This window comes from Borostomias antarcticus (genome assembly GCF_949987555.1).
Source record: "Borostomias antarcticus genome assembly, chromosome: 25".
Taxonomy (NCBI): Eukaryota; Metazoa; Chordata; class Actinopteri; order Stomiiformes; family Stomiidae; genus Borostomias; species Borostomias antarcticus.
This window is the reverse complement of record NC_140258.1, coordinates 5,375,965-5,403,393: the sequence shown is the minus strand read 5'-3', so window position 1 is coordinate 5,403,393 and position 27,429 is coordinate 5,375,965. Positions and strand designations below refer to the sequence as shown.

Genomic DNA, 27,429 nt, shown 5'->3' with positions numbered 1-27,429 from the left:
GTGTGTGTGTGTGTGTGTGTGTGTGTGTGTGTGTGTGTGTGTGTGTGTGTGTGTGTGTCACACCATGTGGCAGCAGCTCCCACTGGTCAGGCTCAGCAGGGTGTGTATAACTGGATCTGTGCCTAGCAGCAAGCTGTGTTATTTAAAGAGAGCAAACTACAAAAAATAAATGTGGATGGAGGTATCTTCCAAAATAGCTCACTTATCAAATTAAAATGTGTTGCCTGACTCCTGCAAGCACAAGCTCTCTTGTGCTGCTGCAAAATAATATCAGAAAAGTGACCGTATCAACACATTGTGTACATTCTTTGTAGCCCTTATGCTGTTAGTCTGTTTTTATACCATTATACATATTTTATACCTTCACAAATCATGTACTTCTCTGCCCTGTATGCAATAAACTTTTTTTGTCTGAATAAAGATATCAGTTGTCTGGCAATTTTAAGACATAATTTTGTAATGTAATATTATACATCCTCAACATTTAGGCTACATGACAAGATGATGGAGGTCTGTGGGACGCAACTGATGACTGTCTGTTAGGTATTATGTGGTCGTGTGCTGTCCATTGTCTGGACACAATGGGTGCACTTTGCCCTGGGGTCACAGCAGACAGGCCCTACAGCCGGGCTCAGTGTGTCACCTGCTCCTTGAGTAAACCCCCCCATGCTAACTTTCATTAACAATGACAGAGATGGAAGAGCTAAGAAAACACAGACACAAACACATGACATACACACACATACATGACTCACACACCCACATGACATACACACACCCACATGACATACACACACCCACACATGACATGCACATGATATACACACACGACACATACACAGCATTTCATTGTACTAATCATTTCAATGTACATGGTACCTGTACCTTACCTACATTACATGTACAAATAAACATCGTTTAACACACTCACACACACACAAACGGGATGTTCAAAAAAACAACAATGAAATCTTTCAGGGGACGGCTGTAGCTCAGTTGGTAGAGCGGGGCATTCAGATTGAAGGGTCAGTGGTTCGAATCCCAGCTCCAACTGTCTACATGTCGAAGTGTCCTTGAGCAAGACACCTAATCCCAAATTGCTCCCAATGAGCAGGTTAGCGCCTTGCATGGCAGCTACTGCCATTGGTGTGTGAATGTATGTGTGAATGGGTGAATGAGGGGTCATTGTAAAGCGCTTTGAGTGCCGCTAAGGTGGAAAAGCGCTAAATAAGTGCAGTCCATTTACTATTTCAGCCGATATCTCGTCAGTAAAGGATGAATGTGACAGGTTTCAGTTCTCTGCGTTTTACCATCATATCTGTCTGACAGTCCCTCACCCTGCTACTCAACACCTACAGTAGCCTACTGTATAACCACTACTGTATAACCGCAGTAACAGAGCTCTGACAGACAGAGCTGAATGAATGGAAGCCCTGGTGTGTGGCGGAGACCGACGGTGTGATGGGGGAGGGTGTGGGGCGGTCTACATCTTCATGCTGACAGGATACTGCCCTGACACCAACACCTGTTGGAGACACCAAATCCCCTCTTTGTCACTACGGACCCTCTCTGTGGATTACCATGGCAACGGCCATTCATACCAGAGCCCAGGAGTGATTACAGGGCTTCCCATGGATAATTATCAATCAGGAAGATGCTTTGTTGTTTTTGTTTTTAGGATGGGTGGGTTAACCATTTTCTATCTGATCACCGTCTGAACTAATGGTTCAAAGAAAGCATTGCCATCTATAGTGGTGTAGTGGGGGGGTATACCCACTTCTTTATCCATGGACCCACAGTATACCCACTTCTTTATCCATGGACCCACAGTATACCCACTTCTTTATCCATGGACCCACAGTATACCCACTTCTTTATCCATGGACCCACAGTATACCCACTTCTTTATCCATGGACCCACAGTATACCCACTTCTTTATCCATGGACCCACAGTTTACCCACTTCTTTATCCATGGACCCACAGTACACCCACTTCTTTATCCATGGACCCACAGTATACCCACTTCTTTATCCATAGACCCACAGTATACCCACTTCTTTATCCATGGACCCACAGTATATCCACTTCTTCAAACCCCACTGATGTAAAAACTGCTACAGTACACCTACTTCTTTATTCAGAGTACACCCACTTCTTTAGTCACCACCACACCCCTGGTCATCTAGGTAGTCTTGGCTGCCCCAGACCTGGTGGCCTGGGCTGTTCTGTTCTCCATGAGGGTCAATCAAGGAGTTTATAATAACAGCCTTCAATATGTGCTACTGGCATAGAAGCTATTTAATTACTTCAGAAAGTAATATCAAACGCATCGTATGACGGTAATTCGAATAAGACACAAACGTTAACATATTTCTGGTTTATTTTTTATTAGATCTGGTGAGATGAAGCTTCATGAATAATTCAAAGTGATGGAGGTGCTCCGCAAAACACATCTTATATTACAAAAGCTCAAAGTTAATACATAAGCATTTCATACAAACGTAGAAAGTCAACAAATTACATTAGTAATGCAAATGTGGGAGTGAACATGATATACGGTATATATTCAGTTCAGGTAAGATTTATAAGACTGAACTAACACGTAAAAAAGAAATGTTAAAGCAACATTGACATGTCAAGTCTATACCTTTCACAAATTAATCTTTCTCCAACCTTCAATTCAGCATTGTGTTTTAAAAACAACCATCTATTTACAAAAGCACATATTCCTCACTTTGGGGGCGAAGCAAACATTCACATTACTGACTGGGACTTTCCGGTCCTACTGTCTCTGGTTGTCACATGTTGTCCTCAAAACACTCTTTCCAGATCCACAAAATGGCTCATAGCATAAGGCAATCAATGACCTGACCTGTTTGATCAGATCAACTATCTACCCAAACATGACCTCAATATACCTATGACATACAGTACAGTTCCTTCTTAGCATGTTTCAAAGTCTGCAAATCATATTGTCATGTTTGCCGTTTATCTTCCCAACATTGGGAATCAGCATACACCATTAAAAGGCTCATGGTTTTACAAATCTGCTCAGTGCCTTCTCGATCACCCAAAATCTAACCACACGTAAGCAGCAACTAACAACATAACTTCATTGGCATTATTGCAAAATATGCTAAACAACTGCCTTATTAATTCATCACTGCTAAAATGTTGTATGATCTATATAACAGTCCATAGGGACACACGTACTGTATGCATTGAATATCAAATTCTTAACCAAATAATCAAACACTAGGCCTACTATAAACTGTACCTTACTCGTAAAAATCCACCAACTACGATAGCTAACGTTATTCTGAAAAGGTCCAGATGCGAACCATACTGATCAAGGCATGACTTCACATATGTTCCGTAACTCTACAACACTCACTCTACATTTCCCAAATGGCACATCCAGTACATGGCTGCCCTTCAACATACATTCAATAATGAGCTAAATTCTTACAATCTCCAATAAAATACTGTGGCAGCCTAAAATGGTACTTCAAAAGGTGTTAGTTAAAAACATTTGAATGAAGTATACATTATTTTCGGCTCTGGAGGGTCAGAGTTCCGTGTTCTGCAACAGTTACATATAACTAACTTCTAAGTTATAACCACTAGCCTATCCGCCATATGTTGTGCTTATTTCATAAGCAGAGGCCTCAGAAGAAGTGATTGACTTAACCGCAACGACAGGCCTGTAATTAGTAAACTCGGCTAATTCATGCCCTTCCAAAAGCTGGAAATCACCCAAGACACTAGAATCACTTGGTAACTCGATTCTTTTGTATCAAAAGAATAGCATCTCAGCTAAACAAGTCTTCGGTTTCTTCAATTAGGCCTCTGTGTTCTCCTTCTCTTTCTCCTTCTTTTTGTTCATTTTCAGGAACGATGGAGTACGGAACTTCTTCTTCTTCTTCTTGGGGGACTTGGTCTGGTTCTCGGGGGTCTGCGCCTCCCCTGTATTCTCTGTGGGTGTTATGGAGATCTCCACGATTTCTGTGGTGCTAACACTCAGCTTAGATACTTTAATGCTCAGGTCCTCCTCCATCTCGTCCAAGTGGTCTCTCCCATTAGGTATTATTGCTGCAAACGGGACCAAACCAAGTCAGTTAAGAGGGGTGTGAACAAGAGGTGGTAAACAAAACACTCTTGCTTTGATGCCAAACTTATCAAGCTTGTGCCATGGCAGGTGACGCAACATTTAATGTCAAACCAACCATTTCATTACAGGATGGTTGCTCCTTTTACAACAGCATACCTTGATTGGCTGGAGTCATGAACGGAGACAGGGACAGGGAAATAGAACTGTCAAACGTTGTCATCTCATCTGCATCGGTGACATCCTCGCCATCTGCCAGGAAGCATTCAGAGGAGTTCAGAGGTCACCGCAGATACAGCAGCGCACCTCACTTCTATTAGGCATTATTCTAAGTACAATAAAAGTAATATAGCTTGAAATAAAACCTTCACTGCAGTGTGACATTTGAACGGAGAGGCGATGCTTTTCCTAGCGGTTTTCTAACCTCTAAGTGTGGGTGTAGCGAGTGTTGATTTTCTGACGCGTGTTCTGTGTGTGTGCTGGTGTGTGGGAGAATCCTACCGTCGTGGCCGAGCTGCCGGAGCTCCACAGCCCTCTTATACTCCTCCAGCTCCTTCTGCGTCAGCCCGCTGAAGGGGTTGGGAGGGAGGGAGCGCGTCTGCTCCTCGTCCTCCACAATAAAGGCCTAAGGGAGAGACGTTGGTCAAAGAAACAGCACAGGGTCAATCGTCCCCGATGTGGATAGAGCGCAGAGTGAGACGTGAACTGGATACACGCACTCGGAATACTTAATAATATGTGACATAAGATCAAGCATGCAAGGAGGTCGAAGGGAGGAAGGAGCAGAGTAGATAATGTACTCACTGGTCCAGGTTTGGTGTCCACAACAATGCCTGCTAGAAGCTGGGACTTTGGGCCCGCGGTCATTTGGTCACAACGATTCTGTTCCCTGATCTGAATGACAAGAAACGTACACGTTTGATTTACAAACAATTCAGTGTGCAAGACACATCGTCCAGTGCAGCGCAGTTGTAGCTTCCTGGTCTTATTGGAGACAGAGAGAAGTGTTCTGTACAGCTCAGTCAGGCTGTGCGGAGTGACAGAATGGAACCATCCACTCGATCAGTTCAATAGATTTATGATGGATTGATCCTGTGTACTGCCAGAGGGAGTCTTGTTAGATCTTATTAGTTGGTCACCGATCAATATCAATTCGCCTGAGAAATAAGATAAACGATGCCTGCTGTACACGATGGAGAGGCAATGCTCTAGCTCCAGAGCAGAAACAGACTTTTAAAAATGCAATTAAGTGAGCGTGCCATGATCATATTGTTTTAATTGACCTGGTTTCTCTTCACCAAGACGTCTGTGGGATTGGTGTTGAGGGGGACAAACTGGTTGGGGTCCTCAATTCGTATTGGGGTGCCACTGCTATTGCCAGATTCTTCTGATTTCATCCACTAGAGAGAGAGAGAGAGAGAGAATGCATAAATACAGTTCTGTGTTATACTGTGTTATCAGACATTATTATTTTACATGCATTCTGGTGAACTTCCACAAGAGGGCAGAGTAAGACAAATTAATAGTTATAGTATAGAGAGGCTGGATTCCGGCTGCCTGACACACACATTGGCAAGGGAGACAAAACTGAGCCTTAACCGATTGTAGAAACAACATTGTCTACTGCTGTTGTAGAAACAACATTGTCTACTGTAGTAAAGTACTGTCCCTAACCATTGCCCTCGATACAGTCGCTCGGTTCAGCCGAAAATGAGGCTCTCCCTCAGTGGACCCCCGAGTGGAAATAAACGTTTGAAATGAAATGAAAAAGTTACACAATGTAAAGTAGCCCACCATAGTTTTGGTGCGGGGGCTGCACTCTCCGGTGGGCGAGCGTTCCGGCACGTTGACCTTCAGGTAGCTGTTGGGGGAGTTGAGCCAGCGCGTCCTCTCCCTCTGCTGTTTCTGCGCCAGGAACGTGAAGGGGCTCCTGGGGCCCGCGTTGTCGTCCTCCTGGGGCGCGGCCGACACCGTGGCGGGGATCTCCACGTCGTTCTTCGTCCGAGGCTTCTCCCTCACGATTGGGTTCCGGTAAGCGTAGCCCGTCCGGTAGCCCTGGCAGCCCCAAAGACAACACACAACTGTTAAGACACCATCCATCCATCCATCCATCCATCTTCATCCGCTTATCCGGGGTCGGGTCGCGGAGGCAGCAGCTCCAGCAGGGGGCCCCAGACATCTCTTTCCCTAGCAGCATCAACCAGTTCTGCCTGGGGAATCTTTAGCCGCTCACAGGCCAGTGCGGAGATGTAGTCCCGCCACCTAGTCCTGGGTCTACCCCGCGGCCTCCTCCCAGCCGGACACGCCTGGAACACCTCCCTAGGGAGGCGCCCAGGAGGCATCCTCACTAGATGCCCGAACCACCTCAACTGGCTCCTTTCGACGCAAAGGAGCAGCGGCTCTACTCCGAGTCTCTCCCGGATGACTGAACTTCTCACCCGATCTCTCAGGGAGACCCCAGCCACCCTCCGGAGAAAACTCATTTCGGCCGCTTGTAAGGACACCATCTCCTAAAAATGGCTTCAAAGATGGGAATACTGACAAGATCAGTGGGAATACAGATTTCAGGAATTATAACAAACTTGCGTGATGTAAACACACACATACAGTACCAGTCAATTTTCAATCGAATGAGAAGGTGTGTCCAAACTTTTTACAGGAACTGTACTTCACAACAAAGCCTACGAGTTCAACTGATGCCTAGACCACCCAGTGTTCTGACTGCAGTGAAAAAGACATTCTTTACATTGCTGGGAGTCACTTTGTTCAGTACACATCAATTTCAGAGACGCCTGCTCTCAAAGAGAATAGATAATGTCAGGCCACACATCGCGGTTGGCAGGAGAACCTAAGTTAGGGGGGCAGACGACCACGGACCTCACTACGTTGAAGGGGACCGACAATGTGTGCTGAGTTTTACAGTCAATCGACTGAATGATTGTGTGGTCTGTGCTCCTAAACGCCCCTCAACATGCGTCATGCCATACCATCTGGAAGCTATGACCGTGGGGGTGTGCAAGGATCACAAAGAGAGAGAGAGAGAGAGAGAGAGAGAGAGAGAGAGAGAGAGAGAGGGGGGGGGAGAGATAAAGATGGAGAGAAAGACAGGGAGAGCCAGAGAGAGGGATGGAGAGAGAGAGAGAGGGAGGGAGAGAGAGATACACAGAGAGGGAGAGAGGGGGGCAGCAGAACAAACTAACACAGCCTTAGCCTGCTCCTGCCCCAGACACTGGCTAGTGGTATCTCATTAGGAGAGTCAATGGAGAGTTCAGACATGTAACATCCGCTGAGAGCTGAGAGGCTGTCTGCCGTCAGTCATTAGCACTGTTCTAGAGACAGCAGTGTTACAGGGGGGGGGGCGTCTCCAAGGGAAGCTAATATAAACACAGACCCAGGGTCAGATCCAGACAACTGAGACGATCTACTATAAGATACGTCTGTCAGTTAGGGTCGGGGTTAGTAAACAAACTAAACACAGACCCAGACCCAAACAACCAAGACGATCTATTATACATACTTACGTCAGTTAGGGTCAGGGTTAGTAAACAAACGAAACCAAGACCCAGACGACTGAGACGATTGAGTCTGTCCGAACAACCCACACGGCTGAGGGAAGAGAAGACCCTCCAGAGAAGAGAAGACCCCCCAGAGAAGAGAAGACCCCCCAGGGAAGAGAAGACCCTCCAGAGCCGCCTCACAGCCTTTTCTGTCACTACTTCCCCAGGAAACGCAGGGCATTCTGGGAGAGGTCGGCGGTCACAGAGTTCACTCACCAGGTTGTCCAGCATCCTCATGAGGGATTCGAACCTCGCCTCGCCCACTTTCCACTTGACCTCGTTGTCCACGGTGACCCCGGCCGCTGCCACGCCCTGGGTCCGGGGTTTGAGCCTCTCCCTGTCCAGGAGAACCAGGTTGTCCACTCCTCCGGAGCACCTCAGAGCGCTGATCTGGAGGACAGCAACGCAAGCTTGTGTTTACCATACGGCGCCTCTGGAGCTCTAGAATGCTGACGGTGCTAAAAAATAAACCCCCATCTGTACTATCACAATGTTCGGTGATTCAACTCTGTGTACCAACTGGGTGTTGCTGCTACAGAAGCCCCGTTACCGCTAGCTCCCACCAGCCTGAGCACACCATTAATCAAGTGGAGAAGCCTGCGGAGTCCGGCAGACACATGGGATGATAAGAGAGACCGTACAACGTGTCTCTGTCGCACACACAGCGAGGTGAGAGTGACAACAAACCCACAAACAGCCATATTCCACCTGGCTCTGTTTGGTGAAGTGCAGGGTCTTAATCACATAAACCCTGTTTGATTTAGTTTTGTTTAAACAGATGTCTAACATCTCACTAGTTTTTGTTTCCCCGAGCAGGCCATGCGGGAACGTGTTATTGGACTGGAAATGGTCCAAAACCAAGTTTGAATATGTTCCAAGGTCAGGGAACAATTTTCTACAAAAAAACCATCTACAAGCAGAGACCCCTATGATTTATACATGTAATTAATTTCTCAAGTCTGGTGTGGACCACACAAGCAAAGTGCAGGAAAATAAAAGGCCTACAAACGATAGCCTGCCCACACCCACATAATACATCCATGGTAAGAAAACAATAAAGGCATAGCAGTGAACTACAGCTCCATTACCTACTGGAAACCGTGCCAGTAATGTATCAAAGTCTCACCTGGATTTCGCAGGCCTGCTGTGAGTGGAAAATGTAATGGAAGGCCTCCTCTATGGTCTCGCCCAGAGCCAGGAGACCATGGTTCCTCAAAACCAGCACCTGGAACAGGATCATGTAGAAGAAATCAGATCAAAACTTACATTAAGTGTTTTATTGTATTGTATTCAACATATAATCTGAGTACCCAGCTCTCACTGCAACAATAATGTCTGGACAAGCTATGATATTTGCGGACGCCAATGAGAATCCTATCGGATTTTCAATAGGATGCTGATTGGCCTGTGCAGATAGTGGGCTGTGCGGAGAGGCTGATTTGGCTTCTGATTGGTCACTGACCGCAGATTTCTACTTTGCAAGTATTGCTAACGAGTCCTGCAGCATATCTGATACACAAGGTGTGATTTACTTGGACTTTCTTTCATGTTAACTCTCACTTCGGAGGTTTTTTCAAAAACATCAAAGTGCATTAGCTAAATGAGTTTTTAATTTAGTCACGACTATAAACTCCCGATGAAATAATGTTCAAAATGCAGCTGGATTTGAAAGGTATAGGCTAACGCGCTGGCTCCGCCCCTCCGCCCGTGTTTTGTGGCGCTTGACTCAAGACTATTCAGTTTATGACAGAAAGTCTCAAGTCTTGATAACTCGCTGGGGGAAAGAAAAAATCCTTGATGATGCTAGTCTTTCTGCTCTATTTCAACAACTACAGTGAGCCCGTTGTTCTTGTTGGAAAGGTCCTTGGTAAAGACATTACCTTGGCAGTTGGGCCCAGGGCCTTCTGGAACTCCACCTTCTCCTCTTGATCATCCAGGCAGCCATGGTAACTGAAGTAGGCAATGTCGCCCAGAAGCAGAGCCTCTTGGGAAATTGGCAGGATTCCACATTTCATGGAGGACACCTGTTAACGCAGGAGGAAAGCAAGTGTGACCATTCCGTGTCAACAACTAACTACGGGCACATTTTTATACCATGTGTGCCTAGTAAAACATTCTTTATGATGTATAACATGCCCTTTAGATTTTAGGAGAAAACCTCAAAGGAATGTGCACACCACAAGTTAAGTGTACATCTAAAATCAGATAAGGGTGAGGTAAAAACAGCTCCTGGGGTAAGTTATTTTACTCGATTGACTGAGTAGCACTTAGATCTCCACCCTGTATTCAGCATTCCATACCTGGGTCGAAATACCATTTGAAATACTTTCAACCACTCTAGCATTTGCTTGAGTGTGTCTGGCGTGTCAGGTCGGTGGGGTTTGCATGTTTGGGAACAGCCCAAAGAGCAATCAGAAAAGTATTTGGAATAGTATTTGATCCCAGGTCTGTAATAGCTTGGTAATTAGCTCCGTCCATGCTGATACTCACAGCAGCCGTGGCTGAGGTGTGGATGTGGATGATGCACCTGGCGTCGGGCCTCATGGCGTAGATGTTAGCGTGGGGGCTGAACCCCAGCGGGTCGATCCCCAGCGGGGCGGAGCCCTGGTCCACCACATCACCAATCATATTCACTTTCACCTGAAATAAGGGTCACCAGAAGGGTTACCATCTGCAGCCTGGGGCATGTTGGTATCTAGCCAAACTCGCTGGGCTAATCTTTATACTTTCTAAGGTGATCATCATTCCATCTGAAATCATAGTTTTTATGTATTGGGAGATTACAGTGCCACGCATAAACCTGCATTTCATTCCGAGATAACCACTCTGCAGCTATCATCCTGTTAAGAAGGACTCATCATTAAATCAATACTAAAACTACAACTACAGTAAGTACATATTGAAAACGGGCTGATCATACACTCACACTCTACACAACACAGAGGGCCTTCCCCTGTGACTCTGTGGTTAATCCAATATGATCAGGCCTGTTTAGAAGCACAGCTTGGGGCTGTCTGTATGGCCAGTCATTGATTGTGCTGTTCTATCAATAGTCTAACCACATTATTTTAAACATTTGACACGTTTTACACATCCCACTGGAAATAGATTTGCACTGGATAGATTTTACAAACCAATCGGATAGGAGAATGAATTTATTTTTCTATTGTAGTGATAATAGTGCATCACAACACTGACAATAAAGCCCATTTTATACGGTATAAGTACAAGCTATGAAGCCTAATTTATGCTGTTTTATGTTAATAAAGGTTATTGAATTATGTGTGTCTATGAGCCATGAGACATAGTTTATAAACTAGGCTTAACCCAGTATTTGTGCTTACCAGATTGCCAGCTGTGACTTCAGTAAAAGACAGTCCTTGTGGACTGATAAGAACATGGTCTTGTTCTTTGCTCACACGTACCTGTGTGGGGAAATGTAATACATGCAGAGTTGCAGCAAAATGACAAAAGGCAAACATTTCCAAAAGCAACATAGTATGAGCTGCAACTACATACTATTCACATGATCAGCTATGAAACAAATCAACTTAAATTCTTAATCATTTCAACAATGTACATTGCTGACATAAGTGTCAATATAGCTGCAGTATGAGACACGTCTAGGGGTCCTAGTACAGTGCGTGCTACTGAAGGTGCACTTGTGCTCAGCTGGTACTCACAGTAATGTAGGAGCTGGTGAAATGGGCCCAGCTGAAAAGGTCCACCAGTCTGTAGAGACTAGCCAGCTTACACCGACTCTGTTTCTCCCCTTTGGTAAAGGATGGGGACTCTATCCCGAACAAGTCATTGACTGGGCTGACTGTCCCAAGATCTGTGGAGAAAGACGTGTAACACGTTAAAAAGAAAACAATCACGCATGACAACTACTTACTGTAAGTCGCTTTGGATAAAGGTGTCTGCTAAATTATTACAATGTAAAATGTAAAAACAACTGCATCAAACAAACAACATAATGTACATGGTCAGTGGAATTGGTCCTCATTAACTTGATCTTCCACAGGATCTAAAGTGGGTTTACATGGTGAAATTCCACAGCTCTTTAAAAGTTTCACAGTTTCAGTTTGCAGCTCTCTTAAACATTTCATTAACAACCACAAGCTGAAACGTTGACAACGAAGCGCCTGCATATCAAACAAGGCCAGCATCCAGTTGGATTATAAAAGTGGCTGTTTTGGAAACTTCTAACGAGGGCCTTCGGGGTATTTCTAGACCATAGCCTATACTGTATAAGGGCATCAGAACTAAACCCTGGTCTTTTTTTACAGACGCTTTTCCAATGTCTGATGGTTTTGTGAAGAGACAACTCTGCCTCTGTAACTTCATAGCTATATGAGGCTGCATGGCGGTGTTTACATTTTCAAATAGTAACAGTTTGAACATTCCTACTTTTGGAAAAAAGGAGCCTTTTGGCTGCTTGGTGACCTCCATAGAGACATATGGAGGGCATCATAACTGACGTACCGGGCAGCTGTAATTCATTACTCACACTGGCATATGGGTGACTTATTAGAAACATTCTGAACGAGGAATGTTGTCAACAACGTTTGCGTTTCAGCTGTTTCAAGGATTTCAATGTCCCAAGTGTTTAAGAACATAACGTGATACAACTTTGACAATACAGAGATTCAGGGAGAATTATGAGGAGAACATAATACTTCTACACAGAGGGACAGACACAGAGGCACAGAGAGAGGCACTGACTAGAACACGCACGCACACTTACTGAGGGGGGAGGTGAAGGGGCCGGCCCCGCCCATGGTGCTGGTCATGATGAGATCAGCTATCTGTCTCAGAGCCAGCAGGCCTGTGGGTGTGTTGCCCTTGGTCATCTGATCCTGAATCAGCCCTTCCAGCTCATCCTTGAACACCTAGACGCCACACAGCATGGAATTATCAATGACTGTTGAATCACTTCCTGACAAACGTCCTCTCCTCTCCTGCAGTGTCCCGTTTCTCACCCCTCTAGCCTGTAAGGAGCTGAGATGTCTGAGTGAGTAGAGTAGAAACCAGCCTGTTGTTTATGTAGGTCCGAAATTCACCTTGAACCAGTTCCACGCCCTTCTCAGTCCTATTCTCACATTTTGACAGGAGGCACAATGTGCTTTCAAACCCAACAGAGTTGCTCCTTATTACAAGTTTACACAAATTACATTAGTCGTTTAGCAGACGCTTTTATCCAAAGCGACTTACAATAATTGCAAAAAAATCTAACGAGACTCCAAAACCTCTTTGTGCACGTTAGAATAGAGCTGACCCATGGGTGGGTAGGTCTTTCCCTTGAAACCAGACTATTAATTTATGCCCATCAAGTGCCCGCAAATCATGAGCATCGCTCCCTTCTGAAGAAGCCCCTGCTATTCTCCTGTGTGTAGCGCTCTGGTGGAACGCCAGCAGTCTGCTACATCCCAGCACCGTTCCCATGGTGATGAGCCCGGTTCCACTTGTTGCGGTCTGTTATTATGCAATCTCAGACGAGAGGTGCGTGGGCTCATCTTATTCCCATCAGCTTCACAGGGATTTGTTTGTGTTGCCCCCTCTCATGTAACAGCGCCTCTAGCCAAACTGTTAGTGCTTAATTTCTCCAATCTGTAACAGCATCTCTAACCAAACTGTAGTGCTTCAATTCTCAAATCTGTTGTTCTGTTTATTAGAGCTAGCCTATTCAGGGGGCATTGTTATTGGTTGTGTTTAGGACTTAAGAAAAACAGTTTGAATACATAGTGAAGTATTTGAAATAGCTAACTGTGAAGATAATATCAGAATTCAAGAAGCATATCAAGTAGGCTGTGTTTTCTATTTGTATCTCAAATACCAATTTCACCCAATTTGTCATCACTAATACTTCAAGGGAAGGAATTTGATAGGTAAAGCTCAAAGCTGAAATCAACTAGTTTGTGTTTAAAGTCACAGCAGGGAAGCTTAACAGTTTCCTGTGATAGTAGAATATTCCATTGTAACAAACACTGTGAAACAGAGATTAACACAGCTGCAGGTAGGTTAGTAATAGGAGGATCATCATGCAAATCCAGCAGGTTTCACCAAACATTCCCAAATGTATATCAAATGTAGTAGCCTATCATCAACAGTTCCAGTTCAAACAGCTGGCTCTTAATGGAAGTGGTCATGATGAGTTGTGTGAATACAAGAGTTCAGTCACAACGAGCTCTAGTGCTACATACCGGGCTCCGTAGAATCTGGGTCACCCTCTTCTTCTGCTCCATCATGCTGAAGTCCTGCCTCAGGTCAGGAGACATATTCCGGCTACGCAGGTGCTCAGGGTCACTCTCGTCCACCCGGTCAAAGTACCTCTCCTTGGAGTCGACGCTGGACAGGGACAGGGTCATGGACCCCGCTGTCTGCCTGAAATCCACCAGACTCATCCTGTCTCTGTCTCTTCACCACAGCCTCTCTCTTGCTCTCTCTCTCTCTCTCTCTGGTCTCACTTGCCACCACACCACTCAGGAACCTGCCCTGGGAATCTGTGGGGAGGGAAAAGTGAGTCTGTTTACATTGTCTGAATATTCAGTCAACATGGTGTGCCTATGGTGTTTAACAGATTCACACAGCAGCAAGTTTTGAACGACAGAAAATGAAGTTGCTTTATCTGCGGTAACAGCACTATTTTACACAGAAACTAATTCTTCTCCAGTTTCTAGGGGCTTTCCATGCCACAACATTATCTCCACCGTCATCTCTGCTGGTAGATCAACAAGCCTGTGTTGTGATGGGAACCAGGAAGTGGGGGAGGGGGCCCGGTCATTTACCTATGTCTACTGTCATGCCAACAGCTATAAAATATGTCAATAGAACACCACAGTGGGTCTTTGTGTTGCAGCTGCATGTAGATCAGCCTGTTTGAGAAGGTAGTTAGCACCTCTGGTATTGAAGTGGCACATATGGGTGTGGGGGCCATCAACTGGAAGAAACATGAAAGTCTAGGGTCTCCTGTTGCTGTGCTATGTGGTCCCATGAAGGAATGGAACCACATAGCAGAGCATGTTATGTTTAGCCAGTAGAAGGATACTGGCTACACAAAGCATTGCGGCGAGATGTGGAAGTCCCATTGTATCACGCTAATGCCACTAAAAGAACTGGGAATTTATATCAAACATGGTCCAAGAAAGTTGGGAGCAGTGATCATAATAAAATCATGTGTTTGGTAAATTATCTGGCTATCCTACTAATAACATAATCGCACTCCACCCAGTTAGGCTGCATATCAGATACTGCACAGAGATGTGTATAAAACGCATGCAAGGATATTTTCAATTAACCAACATACAACTAAAACGTTGAATTTGATTTGTTTTAATCCCCAGGCTTAACAACATTCTGGGGGACAAAGGCTGTTTGTGCTTCACGTGTCTCGACTCGTTGTCTACCGAGTAAAGATACTTAAATTAAATATATCTTCCGTGGAACATAATAATGTTTCGATAGACTGTGCGATAGTTTACAAAGTCACATCAACCCATGATGCAATGTCGACCGAGTCCATAGAAACCCCGACACATCAAAGACAGACATTGTTTCAGCATGCAATGACTTTTTCTTCCTACCTAAAGACACCAGCCTGCGAGTCTTCGACGATCAAGCACCAGTCCAGGCGAAGAGGATCGATATTCCAGGTTCCCATATATTCTATAAGCAACTTTTATAATTGATTTCCAGAGCGTCTACCGAGTTGATAGCGTGTGAATGTCTAGGTGAAGTCCAAGATGAGCGAAAGTGCGACCGCGTGTTGTGTGTGTGTGTGCGTGTGGGTGTGTTTGTGTGGGAATTGGGGAAAGGAGAGACCATGCTTCGGATCCACCCACCGGGTTGGCGGGATAGAGACGGGATCGCACCCCCTATCCTACCCCACTGTAATGCACCCCCCTATCCTACCCCACTGTAATGCACCCCCTATCCTACCCCACTGTAATGCACCCTGGAGCTGGACAACCAAACTTAACACGAGTTTTACAACTGTAGCCTGTGATGTAAACTTCAGTATAACCGCAGACAGTAGGCTACGTATTTTGTATTCATATGTGTATTTGTATTGATTTGTATTGATTATATTGAGTGTTGTAGGCAGGGCTCCCTTGCATAAGACTAGTCATCTCAATAGGACTTCCTGCATTAAAAATATAATACAAATGACAAGAGGCCATCATGGACCATAATATGGCTCTCACCATCGAAAACAGAAAGTCTCTGTCTCTCTGTCTCTCTGTCTCTCTCTCTCTCTCTCTCTCTCTCTCTCTCTCTCTCTCTCTGTGTGTGTGCCTGCGTGCGTGTGTTTGTGTATTAATATCTTGACCTTTATGGTAATGATCTTAACAATGAGCGCCTTCTACTTAATTTGATGAATAATTGATATTATCTCTCTGTTCGCATGCCCTCTTAACATAGGCTGACATCAAAGATTTGGCCCAGCAGAACTAAAACAAGAGAACTTCAAAGCCTCAACAAGTCCCTCCCTCGACGGTTGAAAAGTGAAGGCAGGCAGACGTTTTGTAAAACATAGGATGTTTGCTGAGAGGAGGCGATGTGACACAGATGTTCTCTCACCAATGAAGCTTCCTCATCTACTTTCCTGGTCAGCACTTCCTCGTCTCCTCTCCTGGTCACTGCTTCCTCGTCTCCTCTCCTGGTCACTGCTTCCTCGTCTCCTCTCCTGGTCACTGCTTACTCATCTCCTCTCCTAGTCACTGCTTCCTTGTCTTCTTTCCTGGTCACTTCTTTCTCGTTTCCTCTCCTGGTCATTGCTTCCTCACCTCCTTTCCTGGTCACTGCTTCCTCGTCTCCTCTGCTGGTCATTGCTTCCTCACCTCCCTTCCTGGTCACTTCTTCCTCGTCTCCTGGTCACTCCTTCCTCATCTCCTCTCCTGGTCACTGCTTCCTCGTCATCTCTCCTAGTCACTACTCCCTTGCTCACACTGATGTGAATACACCAGACAGCATGGAGTCGTCACCCAGTGACAGGTCAGACAGAGGGAGAGGAATCCATGATAAGCTTCACTATGGAGATGCAACAATGAAGTCTCCATTTTCCAGTCAGAATTATTTTGACTTCTTCAGCCACTCTTTTTCCCCCTCTGGATGTGTGATTCACCAACAATTTATCAACTAATTAAATGATTTAAACCTGCGAGCTGGTTAATGGCCTCCCACCCAGGGTTGTGTCCAAAGCACTCGTAAAGTTTTTCCTCAGAATAATTTAATTGACTATTGCTGTAAACAGGAGATAAGATCAACACTTAAGGAAACACAAGGAAACCAAATGAAAACAAATGCCCAACTATAACTCATCAAAGTACACAACGTTAGGGGCTGTTAATAACATTTTCTTCTCACATGGACACACACAGCCCCCCCACCCTCACACACACAGAAAATGGGATTGGGTCACTGACGGAGATAACAATTCCAGGAAGTGAGTAGAGTCTTTGAGCCCCAAGCACATATGAGGACATATGGGTTGACGTAATGAAAAGCAGAACATTCTCACAACAGCACTACGTGACCCTCCAACTCCCCATGGCAACCCTACAACCCCGCCTTTCCTGGCATAGTTCCCATGGAAACCACATACAAACACATATGTGAGAACAGAAAACACATACACACTTGTGTGCACACACTCACGCAGATATACACAGAACACACAGACACTCACACACATACAGTATACACACATTATACACGTGTATACACTCACTCACACAGACAAGCATGTGGTCAAGCACACACATCTTCCTAATACACTCCCACACGATTTGGACTTTCGAAAGAGGGCAGTACTTCTTGGAAACATTGACCAGATGTCTCTTGTTATTACTATGGGGCCTCATTCATAAAGAGCACTTCTACAATGCACTGTATCCAAAACATCAGTGCAACAGTGTCATCTGATAGAGTTGAGACATTTTTATTTCCAAACCACTGGCGTAGTGAGCAGACAATAAATATCTAAAAAGAGCTTTAGGTGAAGTGGAGACATACCGGTGTCTCTAAAAAAGCGTGCGAGAGAGAGAGATAAGAGCACATAAGTGGTTAGTGCTGACGTCACCAGTGACATGCACTTGACCTGAACTTCTCAGCAGAAGGAACAGTATAAAAAGGTTGATTTGTTGAAGAAGGTTGCAGTAACAAGTCCCTCTGTTCTACCAAAGGCTTCGTACAACCTTGCAAGATGTTCACTAATGAGGTTTACACTCTTATCAGCACGTACACTCTTATCATCAAACATGTTTGCCATCCATTAGGGGGTTTTACTGACTGACTGGGTTGTGCAGTCGGATTTAGACAAATTTACTTTTCATTTGACAAAAGCTAAATGACAAAACTGAATGATATTTAATTGCAAACCCACATTCCAATAGTACATTGACTTCATATAACAGCTGTACACTGGTGTTGTGGTTTGCTTTTCCCTCTGTGATAAGAATCCTGTACAACTCAGGAAGCAATGCTGAGTTTGGCAGGAATTCAATTAGAATGGAACATTGTAGCCTTGGACTGAACAGGAGAGGGTCAAGTCAAGATTCAGAGCAACCATTACTTTACGTTTTAGAGATACTTGCTATTACTATGTGTTGTTGTACATGGTTCTATGAAGTAGCATGCAAAACTATCCTTGATTAAATCATGGTGATTTGACCTTTTATTTCTCAAGACACTGATTATCCCTTAAATCTTGAATGTACACCATTAGTGGAAGCATCAAGCTAATCAAAGAGCTGTCACTGCACAGCCTGCATGTTCGGTTGGCGTTTACAACAGTTATTATTATAAAGCCTGTAACTCGAATGACTATGTCCTTATGGCAGTCTATAACATGTTTCAAAGAGCTACATTCCTAGACATATGGGGAGAAAGAGAGAGAGAGAGATCATGTTTTCTTGACTGTTTCAAATCACAAGGCTAAAGGTCACATCCGTTCAGCCAATCAGAGTCTGAATTTGGTCTTATCCGATGATTTCCTTGTGTCCAGTTAATGGCTGTTTATAGACTGAAAACAAGAGCTCTCTAGGGGTCTATGAGGGAAACACACCGCCTGACACTTTTACAGCCATGTCTCACCCCTCCCAAGCCTCCTTTTTTCATTCATTTTCCAATTTTGATTATCCTTTAGCCTCTGAGATGAGAAACACTCATTTTTATGACCCGCCATGAACCCAACCCACAGACTAATTGATACCAACTTTTGAGAACCCATAGAAACCACAGTCCTCTGGGAGAATTCTGTCTATCTGTTGTTTATGAGTTTATTTTATACAGTGAAATATCCCACCACATACTTGTAGAGTTTGGGGAGTGAATGCACCGTCAAATTTCTCAGCCAGGACCTTCCTAGTCAGTTCTGGAAAGGAGAAACATCCCTCAACATCCGGTCTCATGAGAACGGCACCATTGTGTGTCTGACAGCAACGTGAACTGTCTGGGATTCTATGAAAGCACAACCTTCTTAACCCTTTTGCTCAATTGAGACCCTGCTTTAACTTCACCAGTGTTATCCAAAACCAATACATCTGGCCATTTTGTACATAATGAAATGGGATTAAGTCAGTATAATCTTGATGGATTGATGCTTGACTGTAAACGGGAGGTGCAGCTTTCTCATATCGTGAACATTGAAATAATTTCCCATGAGGGTCCAATGTATTAACCAAGCAGGAGTCAAAGGCCTGAGAACAATCTATTTCTGAAGCCCTATTTAAAGCAATTGAACACGGAGTGGTTTAATAGAAATATTTGTTCCCTGAATCATAGCTATTGTGTTAACTTCTAGAACTACAAGTTAACCGATATCAAATGCATAAAATAAGAGAACCAAATTAAACTGTAATTACTTGGTTCTTAGAGAGCGCATACACAAAACCCTTTTTCATCAAGCAGTTATGCGGAAACAACCTTTTGGATTGGACAAAGGACAGACATTTTAAATCCACAGACTAGGAACAGTATATTTTGGATATTTTAACCCCCCCTATGCACTATTGTGTCTGATAAAAGCACCTGAGTACAGTGCTCAAGGCATAATGATCTGGTGGTGGGCGGCAAAAAGTACTGTACAGCCACCTGAGGACCAGCAGCAATTTACATGGCTTCACCTTAGAACAGTGCTTTCATTGCTTTATATAGAGTTTGAAACTGAAGTTGGGTGAAACTGAAGTTGGTCAACACACAACTAAGGACTAGCAGCAGCCTGTACAGGGCTGGACATGAGAAACTGAAGAGTTTGGCTTTGTTTATCTAAACTGAGGAGCTGGCTCAGGCTGAGTCTTCTCTGCGGTTGACTTTGGACGGCCTCCATGTTGAGATGTGGTCTGGGGTGCGGCTGATTCAGGCCCTGACTAAGGCACAGGCTCTGGCCACGTCTGGTCCCAGATCAGTTGTTGTATAACCAGGACCATGCAAGAAAGTGATGCAGTCTCTCTCAGAGACTTTATGGTGCACAGAGAGAAATATATGATGTATTATCATTCGGAACAGAATGGAAGACATCCTTTGAAACTGTAAACCTGTTTGACTGAATAGGCAACAACTGTTTTGTAATTTTGTGGCTATTGAAATAAGAGGGTTACACAACAAGCATTATCCAATATGTTCATCCCAGTGGAATAGCATTCTATGTTCCTGTCCCCATCTATCAAATGAATTGGCAACAAACTTATTTACAAGTGTAAAAAATTGTGTGGGTTGTGACCTATTCTCAGTTTTATGGTTGTCCTAGGCATACTTTGTGGGACACTTGCATTGTGAAATCTCATAGTGTCCCAATCCCACATCTTAAGTCAACACATGCTTGCTCAGTGTAATGTTTCTGCAGGGAGAGACACTAATTGAAAGCAGCTGTTGGTGGACTCAGCAGCTGGAACTGATGGGATTCTGTGACGTCACAGATTGACCCGCCAAACTACAAAAATATAACTTAACAACACTGTTAAAAAGCTGCCTGGGCAACTAAAACCATCTGAAAAAAGTTAACAACTAAGATGGAAAGTGGAATAAGCAAGTATAACACATTTTCAGTATGTAACCAGCTGAAACAATCAAACTCAACAAAGCATATCCAGGTTGAATAGTATAACAAATCGCTCAATCAGTGAGAGTCCACAGGCAGACTGTCATAGTAAATCTCTTGTATTACCTAGTTGTCTACTTACAACTCATCCAACCGCCCCAAGCATCCTTGCGTGGATCAGACCCTGTGAAAACCCGCTCTGTAGCTGCTCCACCTACCTCTCTGTGAGGGAATTCTTCACCTTCCAGGGTCAAACTCCCACGGCTCATCAAGTCACCAGGCCGCTGTTTACATGATCACATAGGGAGGCTGGCTCTGGTCAGCATGACGGACTGCTGCTCTGCCTCTCATCTCTGACTCCCCAGCTCCACACTGACATGCGCTGCCTATTCTCACACAGTCTGCCGGGGATCATCTAGAGAACTTGTCAGGGGAGGTTGTTATGGAGGACAGCCGGGTGCACGATGACTGTATTTAGATAGAGGTAGGAGGAGCAGCCGCGGTATCAACCGCCCCCTGAATAGCTCCTGTAACTGTTCTATTTTTATTATTTTTTTCGTTGGGGGGGGGACCTGTATTTCTGTTTGTTCTGTGAGTTAGTGAGCTCGTCTCAGACCAACCGTACGACTGTAACTTACAGTCCTGACAATGCCTCAGGGAACCCTTGCAGCTGTGTAAGCACGCCTGCATCTGTTATCAGTTTATGTGCTGCAACGCACAGATATCCTCTCCTTTCCCGGCATGTCTATATGAGTACACATCCTCTCAGCCCTGCCTCTGAGCGATGCTTCATGTTCCCTGAGAGGATGTTGTAGCCTGCACAGCGAGAGTATGCCTACCCACCACCATCTCCTCCCACGCGCTGAGAGCGTCCTGCTGTGCCTCACCACGCTGAGAGATCCATCACCCACTGAGAACTGGGGGGAGGGGGTGACCACCATCAAGTATTACACCTTTTTATGCAGCATACTGCGGGCAAAACTACTGACGCTGAATGCTGAAGGACAAATAATAGGAACACAGTGACAATATGATGAATAGCAACACAGTGGTAAGGGACGAGAGACACTGAAAGAGACAGAGACAGAGAGAGAGGGTGTTGTTTGAAGGATATGTTAGTGTGGGAGGATATTTGGACACAGCTTCTGACTCCATGTCCATGCTTATCATGGGTGTGACTGGGTATTTTCTTGTTAGGGTATACAGTGCATTATTGCCGGGCATCGTGTGTGGGACATGGGTGAGCTCGCATTAAACCTTTGAACTGGATCATATTGAATTGTATCTAATTGAATAATATTAGGAAAATATCAAACATGGAACAATAGTTTCACTGGAATCACAGTTTGCGAGGGGAAAAAAATAGGTCCTTTTTCAGAAGTGGTTATATTTAGATTGGCAATAGCTGATGACATCAATTTAGATTTGATCTGTCCCAGCCAACATGTTGTTTCAATAGGCAGATACAATTTCCTGAATATCCTCCAATCACATAAGCATACCCACAGCAGGATACCACCCCAGCCAAAGAACACACCCAGTGAGGTCCAACTTCAAGCGTTGACCGTGGTCATGTTGAAAATACCCATCTAGGTGGGATTCAGCATGATAAATAGTGCTAAATCAGTGTTAAATCAATGTTTTCAAATTGATGCATGCTTTTTTCATATATAACAAGCATAAGTCTTATTTGTGGGAAATCAGTAACAACATTGTACATGGTAAGGACATCTCAACGTATACACACTGCCACCTAGTGAAGGATTGATGAAACATTGAAAGTGCTTGATCTCTCCTGTTCATGTCTTTTTATTGAAAGATGAATTCACTGAAAAAGAGATGAATCCAAACTCATGGCATGAGTGTGAAAACCCATTCAGTATTCTCTTTCCCATAATTTAAAACGTAACATTTCCCATAATTTTAACATGCTGGTCTTTGTGTTTGATGAATGGCCCAGACCTTTAGTACCTGTGTAGACTAGTAACTGGCAACTATGTTGTTAATAAATATATTTTTTGTTCTTTCTTTATTTTGAGTAAATATCTAAAGATTAAGATCAATATTTTGCAAGCCAGTAGTCTAAAGTAAAGATGACAGGTTGTACTGTAGCTAGGATTATTGCTATAAAATCACTTATTGCTATAACCCCCCCCCTACACACACACACTCATTCTTTCTCTCTCTCTCTCTCTCTCTCTCTCTCTCTCTCTCTCTCTCTCTATCTCTTTCTCTTTCTCCTGCTGTTTTTACCCCTACCTGTTCATCTAATTGGTCCTTCTGGGGTCAGGTACTATAAACAATGTGACTATAAGTCAACAGCACACTGTATTCATTTTCTTATGTACTAATTTATAAGAAATTTGAAACTGAAAAAGGCTGCAATAGAATTTGCAGAGTTATAAATACAATAATATACGTACTGTGTACTATGTACTGTGTTGGCTATGTATTGTGTAAAAGTAATTGGAGCCTTTACTAACTCCAGTGCTCTCATTGAAATCCCATTAGTGTACGACTGAATCCTGAGATGACTCTAATGTCTGTAGTTGCATCGTTATTTTCCCCCAGAGTGCTGCAGAAAAGACATAAATAACCTATTTCCAGACAATTAAGAGCATTTCATTTCAAACGAAAGGGAATGAGCATGGACATGTTCACTCAGGAGAATGTGGGCCCACTTTCCAGCAGCACTCTGTCCTAGCCTGTCTTTGAACTCTGTAAAAGCTCTTCACTTCACCACTCAGCTCACCTCCAGGGCTCTCCTCCGAACACCTCCTGACAGTCAAGAGGAGAGTTCCCCGCCCCCACCCCTCCCTCCTGATACGCAGATTGCCACATGCCAGCTAGTTCAGAGGAGCCCATGCCCCCTGAGGTGAGTGGAGACCTTAATTACCCTATGAACCTATGAACAGCATGACGGATGGTCGCACTCCCTCAGATTCTCCTCAGGCAATTATAACTTCTGCCAGGCTTCTGACAGAAAGAGGAAAGTGGAAAGTGAAGAAGCAACACTTCAGAACTTCAAAAACATGTACAGGATACTGGATAAAAACCCAGCAACAAACTCAGTCACCAGGCCAGGTCCAGACTGGCTTATGTGCGTGGCTGGCTTGTTTCTGTTCAGGACTGATAGGACGGAAGCTAGTCATGCCACGGAAATAGCTGTGAATTGAAATGACATTAAATAATGTCTGATAAACTAAGATAGGTCTTGTCGCCTAGACACATAATTTCCAATGCTTCCAGTGCTAATCCAGCACAATAAGAGCAGGATAGCCAGTTAGCTCATGAGCTCACAACAACTAGCAGCAGCTTCCATAACATTAATGGTAGCGGTCAGTGGCTAAAGCAGTAACACTGATGATTCCTGTAACGTCAGCTATTTTGCTGCAATTGGTTCAACTTCTGTTTCTGGACAAAGGTAAGGGATAAACCCAGATAACACAAGGCTAGCGGACCTGGCCGAATCCGCTTGCGGGTTCCTGGCCATTTGCACATCGAATGGCAAGCGGACCTCTGGCCTCCATACCCTTTTTAGACTAATTATATTCAAATAGGGACTGTTTTTCCATTTACATTTTTGGGCACACCTGGTCAAACCATGCTGTGCTGATTTGTTTTTCCATTAGCACTTAGCTGTGCTGCCCCGTGGCCGACTTGCACCCAAAATGACCAGGATCACCTTCTCATGGTGCCCCCCGTCAGTAGCTGCGATTAACCACCGTAAGTGAAGCAAAGTCTGCCAACTGAGGGCCACCACCCGGGCTAGTGTTCGGCTGACAGCAGCCGGCGGAGCTCGCTCTCCAGAATTCTACAGCTGAACTCCGAAGGGGTCACCCCCAGTAAAATCGACGTCATCGAGAGCGGGAGGTCTCCTTTGTCTTAGAAGATGTGGAACTCGCACAGCACTACCAGGTATTTTCCTATCAAATGTACGCTCTCTCCGCAATAAAATGAACGAACTCCAGCTGCTATTGCGAATAACAAGGAGTTTTTCTCATCTGCTATCCTAACGTTTACCTGGTTGAATGAGAACTCTGGACGCCGCAGTACTCGACAGATTCGAACTGTTCAGAGCTGACCTCGACCCAAGGTGGAGGGACTTGTTTTTACATGAATAACTCGTGGTGTCGGGACGTGACAGTAATACAGCAGCACTGTTCTCCTGTCCTAGAATCCCCTTTCATGAACTATAAACCATTCTACTTCCCCCGTGAGTTCGCATCCTTCGTTTTGGCTAGCGTATATATTCTGCCCCATACAGTAAGTAAGTTCCCGGACGCCCTTGTTATTGTCCTACGTGACTTCAACAGAGCTAATCTCAGCCATGTACTCCCCAAATACTACCAGTAGATCAAATGCCCAACCAGGAAGGAGAATACTCTGGACCACTGTTACACCACACTATCGAACGCCTACCACGCCGTCTCCCATCATGCACTGGAGCCTCTCTGACCACACCATCATCCAAGGCAGTGAAGGAGGCGAAACAACGCTACTCTGAGAAACTCCAACACCAATTCTCAGATGGTAATGCATCCTCTGTCTGGAAAGGCCTCAGACAGATCACAAACTCCCCCTAGGTCCCTGACGACTCATACCTAGCCAACGACCTGAACGAGTTCTGCACGTTTGAAAAACAATGGGTGTCCCCCCCCCCCCCACTCCAACACTCAACAGCCCCAACAACCCAGCCCCCACCTCAGCAGGGGCCCAGACCTCTCCACAGCTACCAGCTACCCCTCCCAAAACACAGCCTCTCACCTTAGAGAAGGGCGTGAACCACCTATTCAAGAGTCAGAACCCCCGGAAAGCAGCCGGGCCAGACTCTGTCTCCCCCTCCATGCTGAAGTACTGTGCTGATCAGCTGTAACAGCTTGCTTCAAGACCTTAAGAGGAACGTTAGGAAATGGCTCATGGATAGAATAGCCCGCTTTAAATAGCATAGGATAACGGTTATAATGTAATGTGTGATGTTCAGGTTTTAGTCTGAAGTTTAGTCTTCTACTTTTTAAATTGATGTGTTGTGTCAATTTAATGTACATGTGTCTTAACAGCTCCAGGACTATGACGGAAATAAGTGTTTACACTTTCTCATGTTATCCTTTGGATTCTTGTTGTGTCTTAATCCATCAATAAATTCATTCATTCATTCACTCCACCATCATCTCCGTCCCCAAGAGAGCGAGGATCACTGGCCTAGCAATGAAGGTTTTTGAGCGCCTTGTTCTGCGGTATCTCAAATCCATCACAGACCCTTTCCTGGACCCCCTGCAATTCACCTACAGAGTCCGACCCCACCTGCATCACAGACTTCCTGTCTGACAGGAGGCAGCACGTGAAACTGGACAAGCATGTCTCTGACTCCAGGACCATCAGCACCGGCTTCCCCCAAGGCTGTGTTCTTCCCCCTCAACTCTTCTCCCTGTACACGAACAGCTGCCCCTCCAGCCACCAGTCTGTCAAGCTCCTGAAGTTTGCGGATGACACGATTGTGTCTGACCCCTCCCATCCTGGTCACGGTCTCTTTGAACCACTCCCCTCTGGAAAGAGATTGTGGTCCATTGGGACTTCCGCGCGCCACAAAAACAGCTTCTTTCCCACGGCTATCAGACTCATTTGTTTGTGTCCCCTCACAATGCTCCCCCCCACTGACTCTATACCCCTTTCACCACTTGCACATAAAACATCGCTCATCTATCACACTACACTCTGCACACACACTGTACATACACTCACCACACTCCATTCTGTATATATTACGTAAATTGCATTTGAGCCTCCCTTTTAAAAGTATATTGTATTTTGTCTTTGCACTGTATTTTGTTTGCACTGTATTTTGTCTTTGCACTGTTTTTGTATTGCATTTGCACTGTCATGTCTTTACACTGTACAGTGCTGTCCTGCACCCTGTCCTACTGTATGTCATCTGCAACAGAATATGCCATTACTCTAGTCAGATTCTGGTATGTTTGAACCATATACATGGCCATGAATCTTGGTTTGACATGAAGTGAAGGGAAATGGTCCAAGAAATGAATAAAGTTTGGTTTTAAATAATGTATCCGCCCAGTGATTTGCATAGCATCTGATTTATATGTAATACCAGAGGATACAGGCTTACAGGCTAAGAAAAGGTAATTTTTCCTAATAATGTACAGTCGTCGTAAGCCCGTCGATATAGGGGCTACTTGCTGTCTTAATGTGACAAGAGCGTCATCAGTTAAATACACTTTGAAGCAGGATTGCCTTGTTGTAATGGAAATGCAAATCCCAGCCACACACTGAGCCAAAGGCCCATGGATGTATTAACCTCTGCTTCAGTGACAGCACAGAGCCTGGAGTGCACCGTCCTGCCCCCTGCTGGCCCGAGGGGAGCGCCACAGAGCCTCCCAAACACCGCAGCCCATTCACCTCTATTCATTTTTTGGCCTTAGGCTCAGGAGCAGAAATTTCCCCCATTCATCGGCAATGGGGGGATTGAAATGGCCATATCTCCACATAGGAAGGTTAGGGCCTGTGCGGACTACACCATTTTTGGGGTCTTTCACGATGATCACCATGTCAGATTAGGCGATCACAGATAGATACATTTTTGCTGTGTCGTGGCTGGGACACTGGCAACACTCCACAAATGACAGCAACAAATAATTTATGTTGTCTTTCACGACCATGCGTGTAAAGCACTGTATTGAAGCTTTATTTATACTCGAAATTATG

The 27,429-nt window shown here is 44.7% G+C and overlaps 1 protein-coding gene across 1 annotated transcript; it reads right to left on the bottom strand.

The window, feature by feature from the left end:
• Positions 1–2,395: 2,395 nt before the first annotated feature.
• On the bottom strand, positions 2,396–15,429 carry LOC311326006 (gamma-adducin-like). The gene is made up of 15 exons (XM_084458836.1): positions 15,251–15,429; positions 13,871–14,170; positions 12,415–12,559; positions 11,351–11,502; positions 11,012–11,092; positions 10,158–10,307; positions 9,548–9,691; positions 8,794–8,892; positions 7,884–8,057; positions 5,905–6,165; positions 5,394–5,510; positions 4,915–5,004; positions 4,612–4,735; positions 4,270–4,362; positions 2,396–4,094 (listed from the first exon to the last, which is right to left on the bottom strand). The coding sequence occupies exons 2-15, from the start codon at positions 14,069–14,071 to the stop codon at positions 3,844–3,846; spliced, it is 2,082 nt and encodes a 693-aa protein (XP_084314962.1). The 5' UTR covers positions 14,072–14,170; positions 15,251–15,429; the 3' UTR covers positions 2,396–3,843.
• Between the last annotated feature and the right edge of the window lie 12,000 nt (positions 15,430–27,429).

Bases quoted from the DNA above. Each gene is read 5' to 3' on its own strand.
- LOC311326006 (XM_084458836.1), bottom strand. From the start codon at position 14,071: ATGAGTCTGGTGGATTTCAGGCAGACAGCGGGGTCCATGACCCTGTCC. The intron at 11,093-11,350 runs GTGAGTACCAGC...TTCCCCACACAG, and splicing joins TCACCAGCTCCTACATTACT to GTACGTGTGAGCAAAGAACA. The intron at 4,736-4,914 runs GTGAGTACATTA...TCTCTCCCTTAG, and splicing joins TGGACACCAAACCTGGACCA to GCCTTTATTGTGGAGGACGA.